Source organism: Oncorhynchus mykiss, chromosome 18 (assembly GCF_057628025.1).
Source record: "Oncorhynchus mykiss isolate SJ-2025 chromosome 18, ASM5762802v1, whole genome shotgun sequence".
Classification (NCBI taxonomy): Eukaryota; Metazoa; Chordata; class Actinopteri; order Salmoniformes; family Salmonidae; genus Oncorhynchus; species Oncorhynchus mykiss.
Window position 1 is genome coordinate 70,651,933 of NC_143039.1, and position 19,186 is coordinate 70,671,118.

Genomic DNA, 19,186 nt, shown 5'->3' on the forward strand with positions numbered 1-19,186 from the left:
ACACTAGAATGCTCTACATGGATAAATACAAGCCCTCCATTCAGCTGTCACTGTTCGACATGCCTATTCTTGTGTGGGTATACTGTATAGAAAATCAGCCCACCCGCCCAGCCGTCTAGTATTGGCTCACTAATGAGGGAAGAGAAAGAAATTGGTCACTAATGAGAGAGACAGAGCAAGAAAGAAAGTGAGTGGGAATCCCAGCTGTCATGGGCAGAGCTCACTGTTACATTGTATTATTGACGGCCATGCTACCTCATTAGGGGCTCTGTGCTATCTGGAATCCTTGGGACGTCCCTACCCCCATTGAAGTTGAAATTTAACAGGGTTAAGGGTCAGGTAAGGTTTAATGACTAGGGTTTAGGGGTAGGGACATCCCAAGGATGCCAGATAGCACTGACCCTCTTTTAAGGCGGTGGCAAAGGAAAGAACGTAACTATTATACCCAGCAGGGATTCCTGGGTTTTTTCATACAGCCTTCAATGAACCAAACAATGACAGTGTGGTCAAACAAACAAGGCCGTAATGACTCCATTGGAAGGAGAATTAGTGCAACAGATATTTGTTCAGTGGCTTAAGGCTATTTCTGGATCTCTGTCTGTGTTGAGGGATTGTTTGGATTGTGTTGGTTGACTGGCTATATTCATCATGGAAGCCAATCCATGCAAAGGCTAACTGTAACCAGAGGGAAATGATAGAAAAAACATATTCCAGCCATGTCTATTCCACAAGTTACCACCAGCTAAATATATGCACTGGAATGCTAAAAATGTGTACTTGACCAATAACATTTTATTTGTCGTTAAAATGCCTATTTACTTCGTTCCATCGGACTGCGCAATCCACTGTCATTATTTGAGTATGTTGGTAAACCGTTGTATAAAAAGTGAAGCTGGTGTTTAGAGGATATATTGTCACGGTTAACAACACCCATGCCAATATATCCTCCAAACAACGGCTTCGAGGGCATTATCACTTAAATATATATCTCTATATAACAAATCTAAACTAAACAAATTGCAGTTAAGAAAGAGACAACACTTTACAAAAGCAATTTGCCTTTTTTAATCTTACATTGCATTGAAAATGTACATAATAGATTCATACATTTTACAAATAATTTGTTCATAAAAATATATTTCTTTATAAAACACTTTTTTAATCACATTTTTTCTATTTTTTTTGTTATACATTTTCAATGCATTTAATATAGGAGTACCCAGTTGTACTGTACTGCAAATAGTAGTTCAATTTTACAGTCCAATCCTAGAATTGTATGGGTTCTTTATTGCAGTAAATTTTATAGGAGAAACTAAGTGGCAAAATAGATTGAAGGCTAAAAAAGAACACGGCACCTAATGAGTGGAATGGAGCTGTGGTGTGTCACCAGACTGTGTCAGTGTTAAGTGTTCAGCAACACAAAGTCATGTGAGGTGAAGGAGAGAGGGAATGAGGCCGTAGATTAGAAAAGTGAAAGACAGGAACAGGGGGGGATGAGGAGAAGAGGAAAGAGCAGCAGACCTGATTCACATGGTGTTTGGTAGGCACTGTGTAAAAATGACCCACTTGGATACATCAACGAATACAGCAACAACTATTGAAACAAAAGAACATCTGAACAAAAGAAGTGCAATATAATGAAAAGTCAAACTGAAAATGTTGTCTGGAAAGTTCGATCTTTGGGTCATGATCCAAAATGGCAAATAAGAGTTAAATAATCCAGAAAACCCCTTCTATTCACACCTCACAGTTAACATCAGTACTTCAAAAACACTTCTGATTGGCTCAGTTGGGGAAAAAACACAGAACGTGGGACTGAAGCTAGAGGAGAGGGAGTTACGGTCAAAACCGTTGTTTTTAAAAAACGATTTAACACTTTAAAAATGAACCCCAAAATACTTCTGTGTATTTTTGTTGTTGTGAACAGAATTATTTTGAAATGTTTTAGTTTCTTCTTCTTCTCTTTTCTATAAACGCTTCATATAATCTCACTGCCATTGGCCCCTCCCACGTGATAATATATAGCACAAAAATATAGGTGGTGAATGCTTCTCATATATGCAAGAAGAAGATTTACAGATCCTTTTCAATTTATAAAAAAGACCCAGTCGACTGTGAAGAAGAAACACTCGCAGAGTGTAATATAATAAGGTAACGTCAGAACTCCAAGTCACTCGTCGACCACTGTGAAGATTAGGGTTTTTATGTTTCTCAGTTCTCAGTTCAGTCTTCTAAAACGTGATGTTGGTCTAGTCTCCCAATAAGTGTCCTTCTCGACACACATGACCAGTCAAAGTTCCTGAAGAGTGTGCTTTAAGTACCAGAGGATTTGTTTCTTCTACCTCTGTCTCCACCATGGCCAACACACCTAGACTGGACTTTCTTCCATCTCTTATCGCCAGTCTAAATCTCAATGAAATCCGCTCGTTTCGCAAAAGCATTTTCCTGTTCTTTTTTTTTACCCCGATAGAAAAATAAGAAAAAAAACGATGCAGTCGCCAAGCGGACTTCATTATACCATTGTGCAGACTGTGTTCAGGTTAGGATCGAACCGGACAGCTTTGCCTTCCACCGACTTGGCGCTGGTGTTGTACATGGGGTTCTCGAAGGCCGCCTGGCCATTGTTGTTCTCGTGGACGGAGCAGCCTGTGTACTGGGCTTTAGGAGTAGTCCTAGAGAAGGAACAACACATTGTTCAGACTCAGTGGAAGAGAAGAAGTCAGTATGAAGTCAACATGTAGCTTTTCTAAGAATATGCATTGCGTTTAAGGGGCAGTCCTGTGGAGTAACACAGGAATGGTTCATGGCCCTATATGTGAATAACAACAACCAGTATGTAACACAAATGCTGTAGCTCCTGACACAGTAACACAGTATACTGTGTAGGTAATACTAGCTGGTGGTAGGTAGGTAATACTAGCTGGTGGTAGGTCGGTCGGTAATACTAGCTGGTGGTAGGTCGGTCGGTAATACTAGCTGGTGGTAGGTCGGTAATACTAGCTGGTGGTAGGTAGGTAATACTAGCTGGTGGTAGGTCAGTAATAATAGCTGGTGGTAGGTAGGTAATACTAGCTGGTGGTAGGTCGGTAATACTAGCTGGTGGTAGGTTGGTAATACTAGCTGGTGGTAGGTTGGTCGGTAATACTAGCTGGTGGTAGGTCGGTCGGTAATACTAGCTGGTGGTAGGTCGGTAATACTAGCTGGTGGTAGGTAGGTAATACTAGCTGGTGGTAGGTCAGTAATACTAGCTGGTGGTAGGTCGGTAATACTAGCTGGTGGTAGGTCGGTAATACTAGCTGGTGGTAGGTCGGTCGGTAATACTAGCTGTTGGTAGGTCGGTCGGTAATACTAGCTGGTGGTAGGTTGGTCGGTAATACTAGCTGGTGGTAGGTAGGTAATAATAGCTGGTGGTAGGTTGGTAATACTAGCTGGTGGTAGATCGGTCGGGATTACTAGCTGGTGGTAGGTAGGTCGGTCGGTAATACTAGCTGGTGGTAGGTAGGTTGGTCGGTAATACTAGTTGGTGGTAGGTCAGTCGGTAATACTAGCTGGTGGTAGGTCGGTAATAATAGCTGGTGGTAGGTAGGTAATACTAGCTGGTGGTAGATCGGTCGGGATTACTAGCTGGTGGTAGGTAGGTCGGTCGGTAATACTAGCTGGTGGTAGGTCGGTCGGTCGGTAATACTAGTTGGTGGTAGGTCGGTCGGTCGGTAATACTAGCTGGTGGTAGGTCGGTAATACAAGCTGGTGGTAGGTCGGTCAGGTAATACTAGCTGGTGGAAGGTCGGTAATACTAGCTGGTGGTAGGTCGGTAATAATAGCTGGTGGTAGGTCGGTAAAACTAGCTGGTGGTAGGTCGGTAATACTAGCTGGTGGTAGGTCGGCTATACTAGCTGGTGGTAGGTCGGTCGGTAATACTAGCTGGTGGTAGGTCGGTAATACAAGCTGGTGGTCGGTCGGTAATACAAGCTGGTGGTAGGTCGGTCGGTAATACTAGCTGGTGGTAGGTCGGTCGGTAATACTAGCTGGTGGTAGGTCGGTAATACAAGCTGGTGGTCGGTCGGTAATACAAGCTGGTGGTAGGTCGGTAATACAAGCTGGTGGTAGGTAGGTAATACTAGCTGGTGGTAGGTCGGTCGGTAATACAAGCTGGTGGTAGGTCGGTAGGTAATACTAGCTGGTGGTAGGTCGGTCGGTAATACTAGCTGGTGGTAGGTAGGTAATACTAGCTGGTGGTAGGTCGGTCGGTAATACTAGCTGGTGGTAGGTAGGTAATACTAGCTGGTGGTAGGTAGGTAATACTAGCTGGTGGTAGGTAGGTAATACTAGCTGGTTGTAGGTAGGTAATACTAGCTGGTGGTAGGTCGGTAATACTAGCTGGTGGTAGGTCGGTCGGTATACTAGCTGGTGGTAGGTCAGTCGGTAATACTAGATGGTGGTAGGTCAGTCGGTAATACTAGCTGGTGGTAGGTTGGTAATAATAGCTGGTGGTAGATCGGTATTAATAGCTGGTGCTAGGTCGGTAATAATAGCTGGTGGTAGGTTGGTAATACTAGCTGGTGGTAGGTCAGTCGGTAATACTAGCTGCTGGTAGGTTGGTAATACTAGCTGGTGGTAGGTCGGTAATACTAGCTGGTGGTAGGTCGGTAATAATAGCTGGTGGTAGGTCGGTCAGCATTAATAGCTGGTAGGTAGGTAATAATAGCTGGTAGGTAGGTAGGTTGGTAATACTAGCTGGTGGTAGGTTGGTCGGTAATACTAGCTGGTGGTAGGTCGGTCGGTAATACTAGCTGGTGGTAGGTCGGTAATACTAGCTGGTGGTAGGTAGGTAATACTAGCTGGTGGTAGGTCAGTAATACTAGCTGGTGGTAGGTCGGTAATACTAGCTGGTGGTAGGTCGTTAATAATAGCTGGTGGTAGGTCGGTCGGTAATACTAGCTGGTGCTAGGTCGGTCGGTAATACTAGCTGGTGGTAGGTTGGTCGGTAATACTAGCTGGTGGTAGGTAGGTAATAATAGCTGGTGGTAGGTTGGTAATACTAGCTGGTGGTAGATCGGTCGGGATTACTAGCTGGTGGTAGGTAGGTCGGTCGGTAATACTAGCTGGTGGTAGGTAGGTTGGTCGGTAATACTAGTTGGTGGTAGGTCAGTCGGTAATACTAGCTGGTGGTAGGTCGGTAATAATAGCTGGTGGTAGGTAGGTAATACTAGCTGGTGGTAGATCGGTCGGGATTACTAGCTGGTGGTAGGTAGGTCGGTCGGTAATACTAGCTGGTGGTAGGTCGGTCGGTCGGTAATACTAGTTGGTGGTAGGTCGGTCGGTCGGTAATACTAGCTGGTGGTAGGTCGGTAATACAAGCTGGTGGTAGGTCGGTCAGGTAATACTAGCTGGTGGAAGGTCGGTAATACTAGCTGGTGGTAGGTCGGTAATAATAGCTGGTGGTAGGTCGGTAAAACTAGCTGGTGGTAGGTCGGTAATACTAGCTGGTGGTAGGTCGGCTATACTAGCTGGTGGTAGGTCGGTCGGTAATACTAGCTGGTGGTAGGTCGGTAATACAAGCTGGTGGTCGGTCGGTAATACAAGCTGGTGGTAGGTCGGTCGGTAATACTAGCTGGTGGTAGGTCGGTCGGTAATACTAGCTGGTGGTAGGTCGGTAATACAAGCTGGTGGTCGGTCGGTAATACAAGCTGGTGGTAGGTCGGTAATACAAGCTGGTGGTAGGTAGGTAATACTAGCTGGTGGTAGGTCGGTCGGTAATACAAGCTGGTGGTAGGTCGGTAGGTAATACTAGCTGGTGGTAGGTCGGTCGGTAATACTAGCTGGTGGTAGGTAGGTAATACTAGCTGGTGGTAGGTCGGTCGGTAATACTAGCTGGTGGTAGGTAGGTAATACTAGCTGGTGGTAGGTAGGTAATACTAGCTGGTGGTAGGTAGGTAATACTAGCTGGTTGTAGGTAGGTAATACTAGCTGGTGGTAGGTCGGTAATACTAGCTGGTGGTAGGTCAGTCGGTAATACTAGCTGGTGGTAGGTCAGTCGGTAATACTAGCTGGTGGTAGGTTGGTAATAATAGCTGGTGGTAGATCGGTATTAATAGCTGGTGCTAGGTCGGTAATAATAGCTGGTGGTAGGTTGGTAATACTAGCTGGTGGTAGGTCAGTCGGTAATACTAGCTGGTGGTAGGTTGGTAATACTAGCTGGTGGTAGGTCGGTCAGTAATAATAGCTGGTAGGTAGGTAGGTAATACTAGCTGGTGGTAGGTCGGTAATACTAGCTGGTGGTAGGTCGGTAATAATAGCTGGTGGTAGGTCGGTCAGTAATAATAGCTGGTAGGTAGGTAATAATAGCTGGTAGGTAGGTAGGTAGGTAATACTAGCTGGTGGTAGGTCGATCGGTAATACTAGCTGGTGGTAGGTCGGTAATAATAGCTGGTGGTAGATCGGTAATACTAGCTGGTGGTAGGTCGGTAATAATAGCTGGTGGTAGATCGGTATTAATAGCTGGTGCTAGGTCGGTAATAATAGCTGGTGGTAGGTCGGTAATACTAGCTGGTGGTAGGCTGGTAATACTAGCTGGTGGTAGGTCAGTAATAATAGCTGGTGGTAGATCGGTATTAATAGCTGGTGCTAGGTCGGTAATAATAGCTGGTGGTAGGTCGGTAATACTAGCTGGTGGTAGGTCGGTAATAATAGCTGGTGGTAGATCGGTATTAATAGCTGGTGCTAGGTCGGTAATAATAGCTGGTGGTAGGTTGGTAATACTAGCTGGTGGTAGGTAGGTAATACTAGCTGGTGCTAGGTCAGTAATAATAGCTGGTGGTAGGTTGGTAATACTAGCTGGTGCTAGGTAGGTAATACTAGCTGGTGGTAGGTCGGTAATACTAGCTGGTGGTAGGTTGGTAATAATAGCTGGTAGGTAGGTAGGTAATACTAGCTGGTGGTAGGTCGGTAATACTTGCTGGTGGTAGGTCGGTAATAATAGCTGGTGGTAGGTCGGTCAGTAATAATAGCTGGTAGGTAGGTAATAATAGCTGGTAGGTAGGTAGGTAGGTAATACTAGCTGGTGGTAGGTAATAATAGCTGGTAGGTAGGTAATACTAGCTGGTGGTAGGTAATTAATACTAGCTGGTGGTAGGTCGGTAATAATAGCTGGTGGTAGGTCGGTCAGTAATAATAGCTGGTAGGTAGGTAATAATAGCTGGTAGGTAGGTAGGTAGGTAATACTAGCTGGTAGGTAGGTAATAATAGCTGGTAGGTAGGTAATACTAGCTCGTGGTAGGTAGGTAATACTAGCTGGTGGTAGGTTGGTAATAATAGCTGGTGGTAGGTCGGTCAGTAATAATAGCTGGTAGGTAGGTAATAATAGCTGGTAGGTAGGTAGGTAGGTAGGTAATACTAGCTGGTAGGTAGGTAATAATAGCTGGTAGGTAGGTAGGTAGGTAATAATAGCTGGTGGTAGGTCGGTAATACTAGCTGGTGGTAGGTCGGTAATAATAGCTGGTGGTAGGTCGGTCAGTAATAATAGCTGGTAGGTAGGTAATAATAGCTGGTAGGTAGGTAGGTAATACTAGCTGGTGGTAGTTCGGTCAGTAATAATAGCTGGTGGTAGGTCGGTCAGTAATAATAGCTGGTAGGTAGGTAGGTAATAATAGCTGGTAGGTAGGTAGGTAGGTAGGTACACTTACCTCTGTTTGTAAAGATAAAACCCGAAGCCTGCAAATATCAGGGCGAAAAAAGGCACAAGGATTGCTATGGCCACAGAGCTACTGTTCGTACCATGAGGTGGATTGGAGGAGTTATTACTCTCTGACATGTTCAAACCTGTGTGGGAGAGGAACAACATCAATATTCTCGCAGTAACCTTTTAGTCTATATCCAATATTTCTAACATACACTTTTTATTTCTATGTTTTGAAATGACACAATATTGTTGACAGTGAGAAAGTTGATATAAAATCACAGTGGATATGTGGTGATGTTTACCTAGCCTCTGCAGTCCAAACTGACCGTAGTCTTTACCCTGTATGAAGCCTTGAAAGACATAGGTGGCACCGTCAGGTTCTGCAGACACCTAGGAGAATACAGGGAGACAGATATGATCAGTCAGTCAATGAGTCAATCAGGTAGTCAGTCAGTCAAGTCCTTTTGGTACTTTTCACCATGGGGTAGAATTCTAAAGGAAAAATCCATATTTTCAGAATTGAATTTTTACAAAATACAAAACAAGGAGAGCATTTGAGTACATTTTGTAATAAACATGAAATAACACCTGGTAACCCGTTTGGGTGACCCGGTGCACGGCTGGATTGAGCAAGAAGTGGGACTGTCGTTTTTCAGCAGAGCGCCCTCATTGATTTACATTGGGTTCCCAGATGCCATTTCAACATTAATACGCAGCCACGTCCAATGAGGAGCAAGATATCTATAAATCGAAGTACGAAACGGTAAACTTACAAAACCGTCCATGGACCACGTCTCCTCCTTGACCTTGCCCAGCGTGGTGTGAGTGGACGTTTTCACATGGTACATGAGCAGCATCAACCGTGCTTCCTGGCTCTTATAGACACCTGCAGCACAACACAGCACAGGAGGACAAGAGGGGTGATGTGAGGCCAAGGCACAACACTGATATACTGTAACTTGTGGTACTCAGGGGACACAATCACAGACAATGACCCAATGATGATGGTCTCGCTCTCCTATCTCACTCTTGGTCTGTATGTGTCTGTGTGGAAAATGAAAAGAGGTGATATAAACACTGAGCGCTATCTTCTTCGACCATGGAGCAATTTACTGTAGTAGAACACTCACTCATCAACCGCACTTTCTATTGCTAACAGCCTCCCACAACCGAAGGCATAGAAATAGAGCACCATATTAAGGCCTATCAGAGGCCCTGTCCCTGCGCTGTCGCTCCAAACAGACTGATGTACACAGTGGTAGTAATAACACACATTCAATTAACATGCTCAATCCACTGCCTGGCCTCTCTAAATGTGAAATAAGCTAATGGCCCCCTGTTATTAAAAACACAAAATGGCCTCCTCCCGTGCCTCAGCGGTATGATTACTTTGTGATTTCTAAATCTCCAAGACACATTTCTTCTCAGTGAGTGAGTAGCGCTGCATTCAACTTTCTGTGTCATAATTTGCAACGGCTGCTGGGCAATTCAAAGTCCAATTTAAATTAAGAAGATTTATTTGATGATGTAAATCACATGTCAGCTAGGTTAAAGGCAGCTGTGGAGAAACGAGGGAGTAGGAGTGAGGGGGGAAGGAGTGAGATGGGAAAGAGTGAGGGGGAAGGAGTGAGGGGAGAAGGAGTGATGGGGAAAGGAGTAAGGGGGAAGGAGTGAGGGTAGAAGAAGAGAGGGGAAAGGAGTGAGGGTAGAAGAAGAGAGGGGAATGGAGTGAGGGTAGAAGAAGAGAGGGGGAAGGAGTGAGGGTAGAAGAAGAGAGGGGGAAGGAGTGAGGGTAGAAGAAGAGAGGGAAAAGGAGTGAGGGGGAAGGAGTGAAGGGGGAAGGAGTGAGGGTAGAAGAAGAGAGGGGGAAGGAGTGAGGGTAGAAGAAGAGAGGGGAAAGGAGTGAGGGGGAAGGAGTGAAGGGGGAGGGGTGAGGGGGAAAGAAGAGAGGGGGAAGGAGTGAGGGGGAAGAAGAGAGGGGGAAGGAGTGAGGGTAGAAGAAGAGAGGGGGAAGGAGTGAGGGTAGAAGAAGAGAGGGGGAAGGAGTGAGGGGGAAGGAGTGAGGGGGAGGGGTGAGGGGGGAAGAAGAGTGGGGGAAGGAGTGAGTGTAGAAGAAGAGAGGGGGAAGGAGTGAGGGGAGAAGAAGAGAGGGGGAAGGAGTGAGGGGAGAAGGAGTGATGGGGAAAGGAGTGAGGGGAGAAGAAGAGAGGGGGAAGGAGTGAGGGGGGAAGGAGTGAAGGGGGAGGGGTGAGGGGGAAAGAAGAGAGGGGGAAGGAGTGAGGGTAGAAGAAGAGAGGGGGAAGGAGTGAGGGGAGAAGAAGAGAGGGGGAAGGAGTGAGGGGAAAGGAGTGAAGGGGGGAGGGGTGAGGGGGAAAGAAGAGAGGGGGAAGAAGAGAGGGGGAAGAAGAGAGGGGGAAGGAGTGAGGGGGAAGGAGTGAAGGGGGAAGGAGTGAAGGGGGAAGGAGTGAAGGGGGAAGGAGTGAAGGGGGAAGGAGTGAGGGGGAAGAAGTGAAGAGGGAAGGAGTGAGGGTAGAAGAAGAGAGGGAAAAGGAGTGAGGGGGAAGGAGTGAAGGGGGAAGGAGTGAGGGTAGAAGAAGAGAGGGGGAAGGAGTGAGGGTAGAAGAAGAGAGGGGAAAGGAGTGAGGGGGAAGGAGTGAAGGGGGAGGGGTGAGGGGGAAAGAAGAGAGGGGGAAGGCGTGAGGGGGAAGAAGAGAGGGGGAAGGAGTGAGGGTAGAAGAAGAGAGGGGGAAGGAGTGAGGGGGAAGGAGTGAGGGGGAGGGGTGAGGGGGGAAGAAGAGTGGGGGAAGGAGTGAGTGTAGAAGAAGAGAGGGGGAAGGAGTGAGGGGAGAAGAAGAGAGGGGGAAGGAGTGAGGGGAGAAGGAGTGATGGGGAAAGGAGTGAGGGGAGAAGAAGAGAGGGGGAAGGAGTGAGGGGGGAAGGAGTGAAGGGGGAGGGGTGAGGGGGAAAGAAGAGAGGGGGAAGGAGTGAGGGTAGAAGAAGAGAGGGGGAAGGAGTGAGGGGAGAAGAAGAGAGGGGGAAGGAGTGAGGGGAAAGGAGTGAAGGGGGGAGGGGTGAGGGGGAAAGAAGAGAGGGGGAAGAAGAGAGGGGGAAGAAGAGAGGGGGAAGGAGTGAGGGGGAAGGAGTGAAGGGGGAAGGAGTGAAGGGGGAAGGAGTGAAGGGGGAAGGAGTGAGGGGGAAGAAGTGAAGAGGGAAGGAGTGAAGGGGGAAGGAGTGAGGGGGAAGGAGTGAAGAGGGAAGGAGTGAGGGGGAAGGAGTGAGGGGGGAAGGAGTGAAGAGGGAAGGAGTGAGGGGGGAAGGAGTGAAGAGGGAAGGAGTGAGGGGGGAAGGAGTGAAGAGGGAAGGAGTGAGGGGTGAAGGAGTGAGGGGGAAGGAGTGAGGGGGGAAGGAGTGAAGAGGGAAGGAGTGAAGGGGGAAGGAGTGAGGGGGAAGGAGTGAAGAGGGAAGGGGGAAGGAGTGAAGAGGGAAGGCGTGAGGGGGAAGGAGTGAAGAGGGAAGGAGTGAAGGGGGAAGGAGTGAGGGGGGAAGGAGTGAAGAGGGAAGGCGTGAGGGGGAAGGAGTGAAGGGGGAAGGAGTGAAGGGGGAAGGAGTGAGGGGGGAAGGAGTGATGGGAAAAGGAGTCAGGGGGGAAGGAGTGAAGAGGGAAGGATTGAGGGGGGAAGGAGTGAATAGGGAAGGAGTGAGGGGGGAAGGAGTGAAGAGGGAAGGAGTGAGGGGGGAAGGAGTGAAGAGGGAAGGAGTGAGGGGGGAAGGAGTGAAGAGGGAAGGGGGAAGGAGTGAAGAGGGAAGGCGTGAGGGGGAAGGAGTGAAGAGGGAAGGAGTGAAGGGGGAAGGAGTGAAGGGGTGAAGGAGTGAAGAGGGAAGGCGTGAGGGGGAAGGAGTGAAGGGGGAAGGAGTGAAGGGGGAAGGAGTGAGGGGGGAAGGAGTGATGGGAAAAGGAGTCAGGGGGGAAGGAGTGAGGGAGGAAGAGGAGAAGGAGTGAGGGGGAAGGAGTGCAAGGAAAGGAGTGAAGGGGAAGAGGAGAAGGGGACTTTTCTCTCCAGATAGTTATGGTAAATCCATGAAAGATTTGTCAGATCAGATTAATATTTCATTTAAGAGAAATGTGGGGGGGGGGGGTAGTTTTACACATCCATTAGGCTCCACTAATGAAGGTACATTAAGGGACAGAATAAATATTATATTAAGGGGCTATGCGAAAACACCCCCCAAAAATGAATATGAAATAAATGAGTCATAGCTTTCAAAGTAATTACAGCACACTGCAAAATCAAAACACCTCAACTCAAAACATGTTCTCAGATCAGACAGACCATAAAATGCCCATTTCAAATATTAGCTAATGTCCTCCACACAGGCAAATAAACAACATCATTTAATTTCCCACCAAGTAGATACAGTCCTAAATGGATACCGTCTGACATTAAGGCCCTACCAATCAAACGATGTCAGCTATGTTTAGTAACACTCATTTCTAGTCATATGCATATTGTGGGAGAGAAACTCAGCATCTGAAACGCCAGCTCCATTTTACTCCAGTGACTACACGATTACATGCTGTGTGTGTGTGAATCTGTGTGTGTGTATTAATCTGTGTGTGTGTGTGTGTGTGTGTATTAATCTGTGTGTGTGTTCAAGGCGTGGCTAGGGACCTTCCCTAGCGTGTCCTCTCTGTGTAATATAGCGTAAAATGCAGATGTCGTACCCGAAAGCAGCAGTTCCATGTTGCTATTGGTCAAGGAGACGTTAACCCTTCCCGTGGTGGTGTTAAAGCTTGTGATACTCAGAGTCATTGGTTGTTTTCTTCCCTTGTAGTTGTATGAACCCTTCCAGATATAGTTAGGAGCAAAGACGTCATCAGGAACTGAAACAGAGCATAGACAATATTGATTATTAGAGGGCCTTGGTTGTGCCTGAGGTTGTTCAAGCGGTTGAGTCCACACGCCATCCCGTTGCCTGCGTGGGATCGAATCCTGGCCCCACCGGTCTTCTTCGCACTCTCTTCCCTTTTCATTTATATTCCTTCAATAAAACTGAACAAATATTTTAAGAAATAAGAGGAAAACAGAAAAATAGGACCTTGGTTAAGTCATACTGCCACCTTATATTCCACTGTTTGTAAGTCTATAGGATTCATCATGATTGATCAAATACTACTAGAGTTCACAGACACAGGGCCCTGGGACCTTTCACCCTCAGTGTCACACCCTGATCTGTTTCACTTTGTGCTTGTTTCCACCCCCCTCCAGGTGTTGCCCGTCTTCCACCATTATTCCCATTCTTATACCTATTTATACCTGTGTTCTCTGTTTGTCTGTTCTCTGTTTTGTCCATCAAGCCTACCAGCATTTTCCTCCTTGCTCCTGTCTGTTTCTAGTTCCTGTTATCTATTTTTTTTTTTTTTCTGCCTGCCCTGAGCCTGCCTGCCTGCCGTCCTGTACCTTGTCACACCGCCCTGGATTATTGACCTCTGCCTGCCCTGACCCTGAGCCTACCTGCCCTGAGCTTACCTGCCCTGAGCCTGCCTGCCCTGAGCCTACCTGCCCTGAGCCTGTCTGCCCTGACCCTGCCTACCGTTCTGTACCTTTTGAATCTGATCTGGATTCCTGACCTCTGCCTGCCCTGACCCTGACCCTACCTGCCCTGAGCCTACCTGCCCTGAGCCTGCCTGCCCTGAGCCTACCTGCCCTGACCCTGCCTGCCTGTCGTTTTGCCTGCCCCCTGTTCTAGTAATAAACTGTTGTTACTTCGACACTGTCTGCATCTGGGTTTTCCCTAAAACGTGATACTCAAGAGTATGTCAAACTTAGTAAATTACCTCCAAGCTTTTAAAGAACTTAGTCCCTCTCCAAGTTGATAAATGTTAAACTTGTTATGAAGGCAGTGGAAGCTTTGGGATGGTTGAGCTGCTATATCACTGCACCACAGATTACTCCGTGAGAGAGAGAAAGAGTAAAAGACAAAGAGAGAGAGAACGCGAGAGAGGCCTGTCAGGCCTGTGCTGCTGGGACGTTTTACCATCAGACTTACTCTTTCCACTCTTCATTAACTTTCTAGTCCCTCAAGAGGGGCACTCAAGATTGAATTAAGGACACCAGTCCTTCTGAGGTGCTATTAGCGAAGCCCTCGCCCCCTGTGAGGCCATATGAAGCTGTTCATATTCATTCTGTTGTGATTGCTAGCTGCACTTTACAGTACTGGCATCAGAGTAGTATTTTGTAATCAGAACACTGCTCTTTTTGACGTTGCTGTAATGGTGTGTGTGTGTGTGTGTGTGTGTGTGTGTGTGTGTGTGTGTGTGTGTGTGTGTGTGTGTGTGTGTGTGTGTGTGTGTGGTGATGACACTTCAGTCAGGCACTCACCGTTCAGCTTGGGACTGGGTGTCCCTGCCACTGGCTTGATGGGCTTCTCCGAGAGTTTGGACCCAGCTATAGGAAACAGCATTAGTCCCATTATGTCACATCAACTTCCCCATGTGGGGACTTCTAATCATGTATTGAGGTACATCAGCAACACACATCAAGAGATAATGCAATTTAACTCCTTGGGGTCGAATTCTGAGTTCTATTGTCAGTTCCATTTAGAGTTCTGTATGTGGAATTTCTAAATGATCTGGATCTGGTCAATCTGGGTAATAAATGCATATGGTTTGTCCTGGAATGTAAAAGTCAAGCATGACATCTTGTACAAATGATAGAAAATCAAATCAAAGTTGATTTGTCCTACGGATGTTCACAGGATACAGCAAAGTCTACATAGTACAATGACATGCTTACTTGCAAGCTTTCCTCTCATTATGTTTTTGGTAATAAAAGTATAAAATGGTATCTGGTAAGAAGAAACAAGATGAAGTGAGAAACCCAGAAATAAGCATGAATGGGGTTATGCAGTAGGGCGTGTTCTGTGGCAGTGGCCCTCTACATGACAGGGAAGGTAAGTGCCATTGGTGGTCCAGGAGCCGTGTCCTGTCTGTTCCACTGCACTGGCATGATAGACACTAGAATAGCACAAGTTGCTGTCTGCTGCAGTGGTAGCAGAGCAGCCTGGCACAGTGGGAAATTCTCCCACAACATTACACATCTGTTTATGTGTGTGTAATTACTCTGTGGCCTGCAGTGCACAGCTGTGCGATGCAGCAGTGGCCAGGAGTGTGTGTGAATATGTGTGTGAATATGCTCCATACCATTGCGGCTGCAATCACGGCCTGTGGCACAAGAGAGCCCCTGTACAGTATCAGCATATGCCATTACACACACACACACACACACACACACACACACACACACACACACACACACACACACACACACACACACACACACACACACACACACACACACACACGAATGGCTAAGGTTAGGATTGGTGGAAGGTTAGGGGGAACTTCACCCTGGAGCCACACAGACACAAACAAACAACGGGACATGTCATGTTCCTGTCCTGTACCTCGACAAATGGGCATCTTCCCGGTCCAGGTACCGTCGGACTTGCAGACGCGGTGTTCCGAGCCCCCGGACAGGAAGAACCCAGCCTGGCAGGAGTAGAGGAGGGTGTAACCAAACCCTGGCAGGTCCATCCCTATCACCTCCACATGTGCCGGACTCTCTGGCTGCTTACACGAGTGGGCTGGGGGGAAGAGACCGAGGAAAGGAGAAAGAGAGATGAGCTTTTTCCACATACTAATATGGTTCTTCTCACCTGCACCTGTCCATGTCTGTCTGCTATTCTTCTCACCTCCCCATGTCTATCTGCTATTCTTCTCACCTGCCCATATCTGACTGCTATTCTTCTCACCTATCCATATCTGTCTGCTATTCTTCTCACCTCCCCATATCTGTCTGCTATTCTTCTCACCTGCCCATATCTGACTGCTATTCTTCTCACCTGCACCTGTCCATGTCTGTCTGCTATTCTTCTCACCTCCCCACGTCTATCTGCTATTCTTCTCACCTGCCCATATCTGACTGCTATTCTTCTCACCTATCCATATCTGTCTGCTATTCTTCTCACCTCCCCATATCTGTCTGCTATTCTTCTCACCTGCACATGCCCATGTCTGTCTGCTATTCTTCTCACCTACCCATATCTGTCTGCTATTCTTCTCACCATCTGCCCATATCTGACTGCTATTCTTCTCACCATCTGCCCATAGCTGACTGCTATTCTTCTCACCATCTGCCCATATCTGACTGCTATTCTTCTCACCATCTGCCCATATCTGACTGCTATTCTTCTCACCATCTGCCCATATCTGACTGCTATTCTTCTCACCATCTGCCCATATCTGACTGCTATTCTTCTCACCATCTGCCCATAGCTGACTGCTATTATTCTCACCATCTGCCCATAGCTGCAGGCACCATCAAAGCTCTATTGAATTTTCTTTTACATTATTTTGCACAGTCACTGGCTGGTATATGTCTTTCCTTCATGACACTTTTTGTATCCTGCACCTGCAAGAGACTAGATGTGCTTACACCAAGTCTGAACTGATTCACTGGCTACCCAGAACCTCAGACAAACAGAACACAACAAACACAAAAACACCTCCTACTTCTGCACTGTGTGTGAATACGACTGGTTACTTTCTCAGGGATGGTTGGTTGCATTCTACACAGTCTACAGAGATGGCCCGGAGTTGAGTTGAGCAACCCAGAGAGGGTCAGATATGCACTGATGTGTTGTGGCAGCGTGCACAGAGTGAAAGAGAAGTGTGTGTGTGTACAGTGTGTGTGTGTGTGTTTACCTGTCACTGCCCCAACCCACCAACCCATGGAAGATCAAACAGCAGGAGATTCTCTGTCACTCAGCTAAGCCAGTGAACCACTATTATCCATCTTTGATCAAAAGGGGCTGTGATTAGGTATGTGGAGGGAGCAATGCTCCAACTAACCCACCAATTCTCTTTTTTTTTTAGGTATTTTTTGTGTGTGTGTGTGTGTGTGTATGTGTATATGAATGTGTTTGTGTGTGTGTGTGTGTGTGTATGTGTATATATGAGTGTGTTTGTGTTGATGGGTCTCTTGAACAGTACAGGAGGCGGGGGGATATTTTGGGGCAGTGTGATAGCTGTTGGAGGTTATGGTGAGACGTAAGTATTATTTTTTGTCTATTCCAATATGAAAAGGGCTATGTATAGTTACTGAATATTATATTACACACTGTGAGTAATCCTACACATATTGTACTATATCAATGACATTTGTGTGACACTGTGTGTTGACATTTCTTCACACAATTGGCAGAATATAGGCTAATTACAGAAAGAGTGAAATGTAGTTATGAGTAAAGATTTTTTTGAGTGAACAGCAATCTGACATTGGTAGCCATCTGTCAATGCTCTCTAAGTCAGCCATGTAACAAACTGGTTTAAGGGAGTTCACCCAGCTAGCACATAATGTTCTGAGAACCTTGTTTCCTAGAGCTTGCTGAGATCATAGTTGTCCTATGGTTGTTTAGCATACAACCTTCCCACAACTTTCTGGGAATGGTGCAGAATAGTTACTTGGTTTTGGAACATTCTCAGCACATTTTAGGAACTTCACAAAAAAAAAAATATTTTCTTGGTATTTCATTAATTTAACAGAATTTTTCCTAAAAGTTCAAACATGGTTACATTTCATTTCAGTTTTAGTAATGTTCTATGAACGTTCTCGAACTGGTTTCACATTGGGAATGTTCTCAAATAGTTCAGAGAACGTTAAGATACAGCGTTCTTCAGTGGGAATTTCAGAACTTCAGGTTAACGTTTCCTACAGGTTTCTTTGTGGTTCTACTTAATTCACGTTCTCACATTGTTATGTTCTCACATCGTTAAGTTCTCAGCATCAACAAAACTCTATCTTCTATCTTGTTAAGTGTGTTCAGGTGTGTTGGCCAAGTCCACTAATTGGCAACACCTGATCTTAATGAGTGCTTGTTTCCCCATTGTTTGAAATGGGGTCTGTTTGAATAGACTAACATGTAAAAACATGGCATGCTAGCTCCATCCTGGTGGCACAGAGGACTAATTCCATGGACAGAGAACCGAAGATCATAGGTTTGAATCTCACTGACGCCGTGCCAAAGTAATAATACAACATTCGCAGAAACTCCCTGCAACCTAAAAATGTACGTTTTCACATTCGTTCTCAGGACATAAAAAAAAAACATTTTACCAGTCAGGAAACTTATGGCTTCGTTTCTAGAACCTAATCGGAAACCAAAAAACATACGTTCTCACAACTTCCAAGGAACCAAATGTGCTAGCTGGGCCCTTTGATTCTATCTTCTCATGGCTGGGCAGACAGAGAGCGTGCATCCACTGCCACCCTGGCATTTCTTTTCCATTTGACTGGAAATTATATCTGTATTCCAATCATTTTCTCATACAATACATTAATATTGTGGTAAACCTATACTTAGTGTATATAAATCATATTTTAACACCATTTCCTCATACTACTACTACGTGCTATATCCTTATACTACTACTGTGCTATATCGTTATACTGCTAGATGGAGTGGTAGTGGGGGTGGGTGCTTTGCCATGGTGTGACGTGGGAGTGACGTGCATGTGTGAGTGGGGAGGGATGGAGACAGGCTGTATGGGGAGATAAGACCAGGGTTCGCCTTTCTCTCCTCCCTGCCTGGATGGGGACATTAACACTCCTGGGATAGGAGACACAGAGAGAGAGAGTGTGAGTGTGAGTGAGAGAGAGACAAAAAGAGACCACCATCCCCTCTATACCCCCCCCCCCCCCATCTCACCCCACTTTACCCTGCCTCACCCTATCCCCATGGAGGTAGCTGAGTGGATAAGACTACCCTGAGGGGGGCTGACTGACGATTCGTGTGGATGGTTGCCTCCAAACGGCACCCTATCCCCTATATTGTGAACTACATTATCTTATGGTCCCTGTTCAAAAGTAGTGCCCGATACAGGGGATGTGGGCCATTTGGGAGGGAGCCGATGTGAAGGTTAGGGTCTCTCCCGCTAGGCTGGGTCTCTGAATCTACCTCCATAAAGATTATCTCTTCATGAGAATCATCCTTCCCCTCTGATATATCAGCTCACCTGCTGTGACGGTGAGAGTAGAAAATGATCCTTGCTGTTTCCAATAATGTGAATTAATTTTCAAAGTAGCAGTTATTAAATATGACCTTGAAGCTTGGCAGAGTGCTCTACTTTATCATTGAAAAAGTAATGAAGCCCTTTGGTTCGGTAGCAGGCGCTAACGGAGATAGTTGTGCCATGATCCTTCTAAGATCCTTGTTACCTAGGAAACAGCCAACTGCTATTATGCAAGCAAAACTTTTTGAAAAACACCTGCATGTAATCACCTGCAAGACTCCTGTGCCTGACATAACAGATGTACTGTATAAGCCACACTTTCTGAGCGTCAGTACGGCACAACCATGACAAACTAGTGTAGTTAGGACCACATCACGTCTCCCTCTCTCCCTCTTCTTACTCTTTGTGGCTAATGTGTAAAAAATTGTCAGTGGTTC

At 46.4% G+C, this 19,186-nt stretch overlaps 1 protein-coding gene across 1 annotated transcript in view; it reads right to left on the reverse strand.

Annotated features, from left to right (window-relative positions):
* Window positions 1-1,041: 1,041 nt before the first annotated feature.
* csmd3b (CUB and Sushi multiple domains 3b) overlaps window positions 1,042-19,186 on the reverse strand; it is a 425,045-nt gene continuing 406,900 nt past the window's right edge. Inside the window, 7 exon segments of the mRNA XM_090209281.1 lie at window positions 1,042-2,672; window positions 7,683-7,818; window positions 7,981-8,068; window positions 8,452-8,564; window positions 12,402-12,560; window positions 14,059-14,124; window positions 15,143-15,322. Coding sequence (XP_090065407.1) covers window positions 2,513-2,672; window positions 7,683-7,818; window positions 7,981-8,068; window positions 8,452-8,564; window positions 12,402-12,560; window positions 14,059-14,124; window positions 15,143-15,322 — 902 coding nt within the window. The 3' untranslated portion in view covers window positions 1,042-2,512.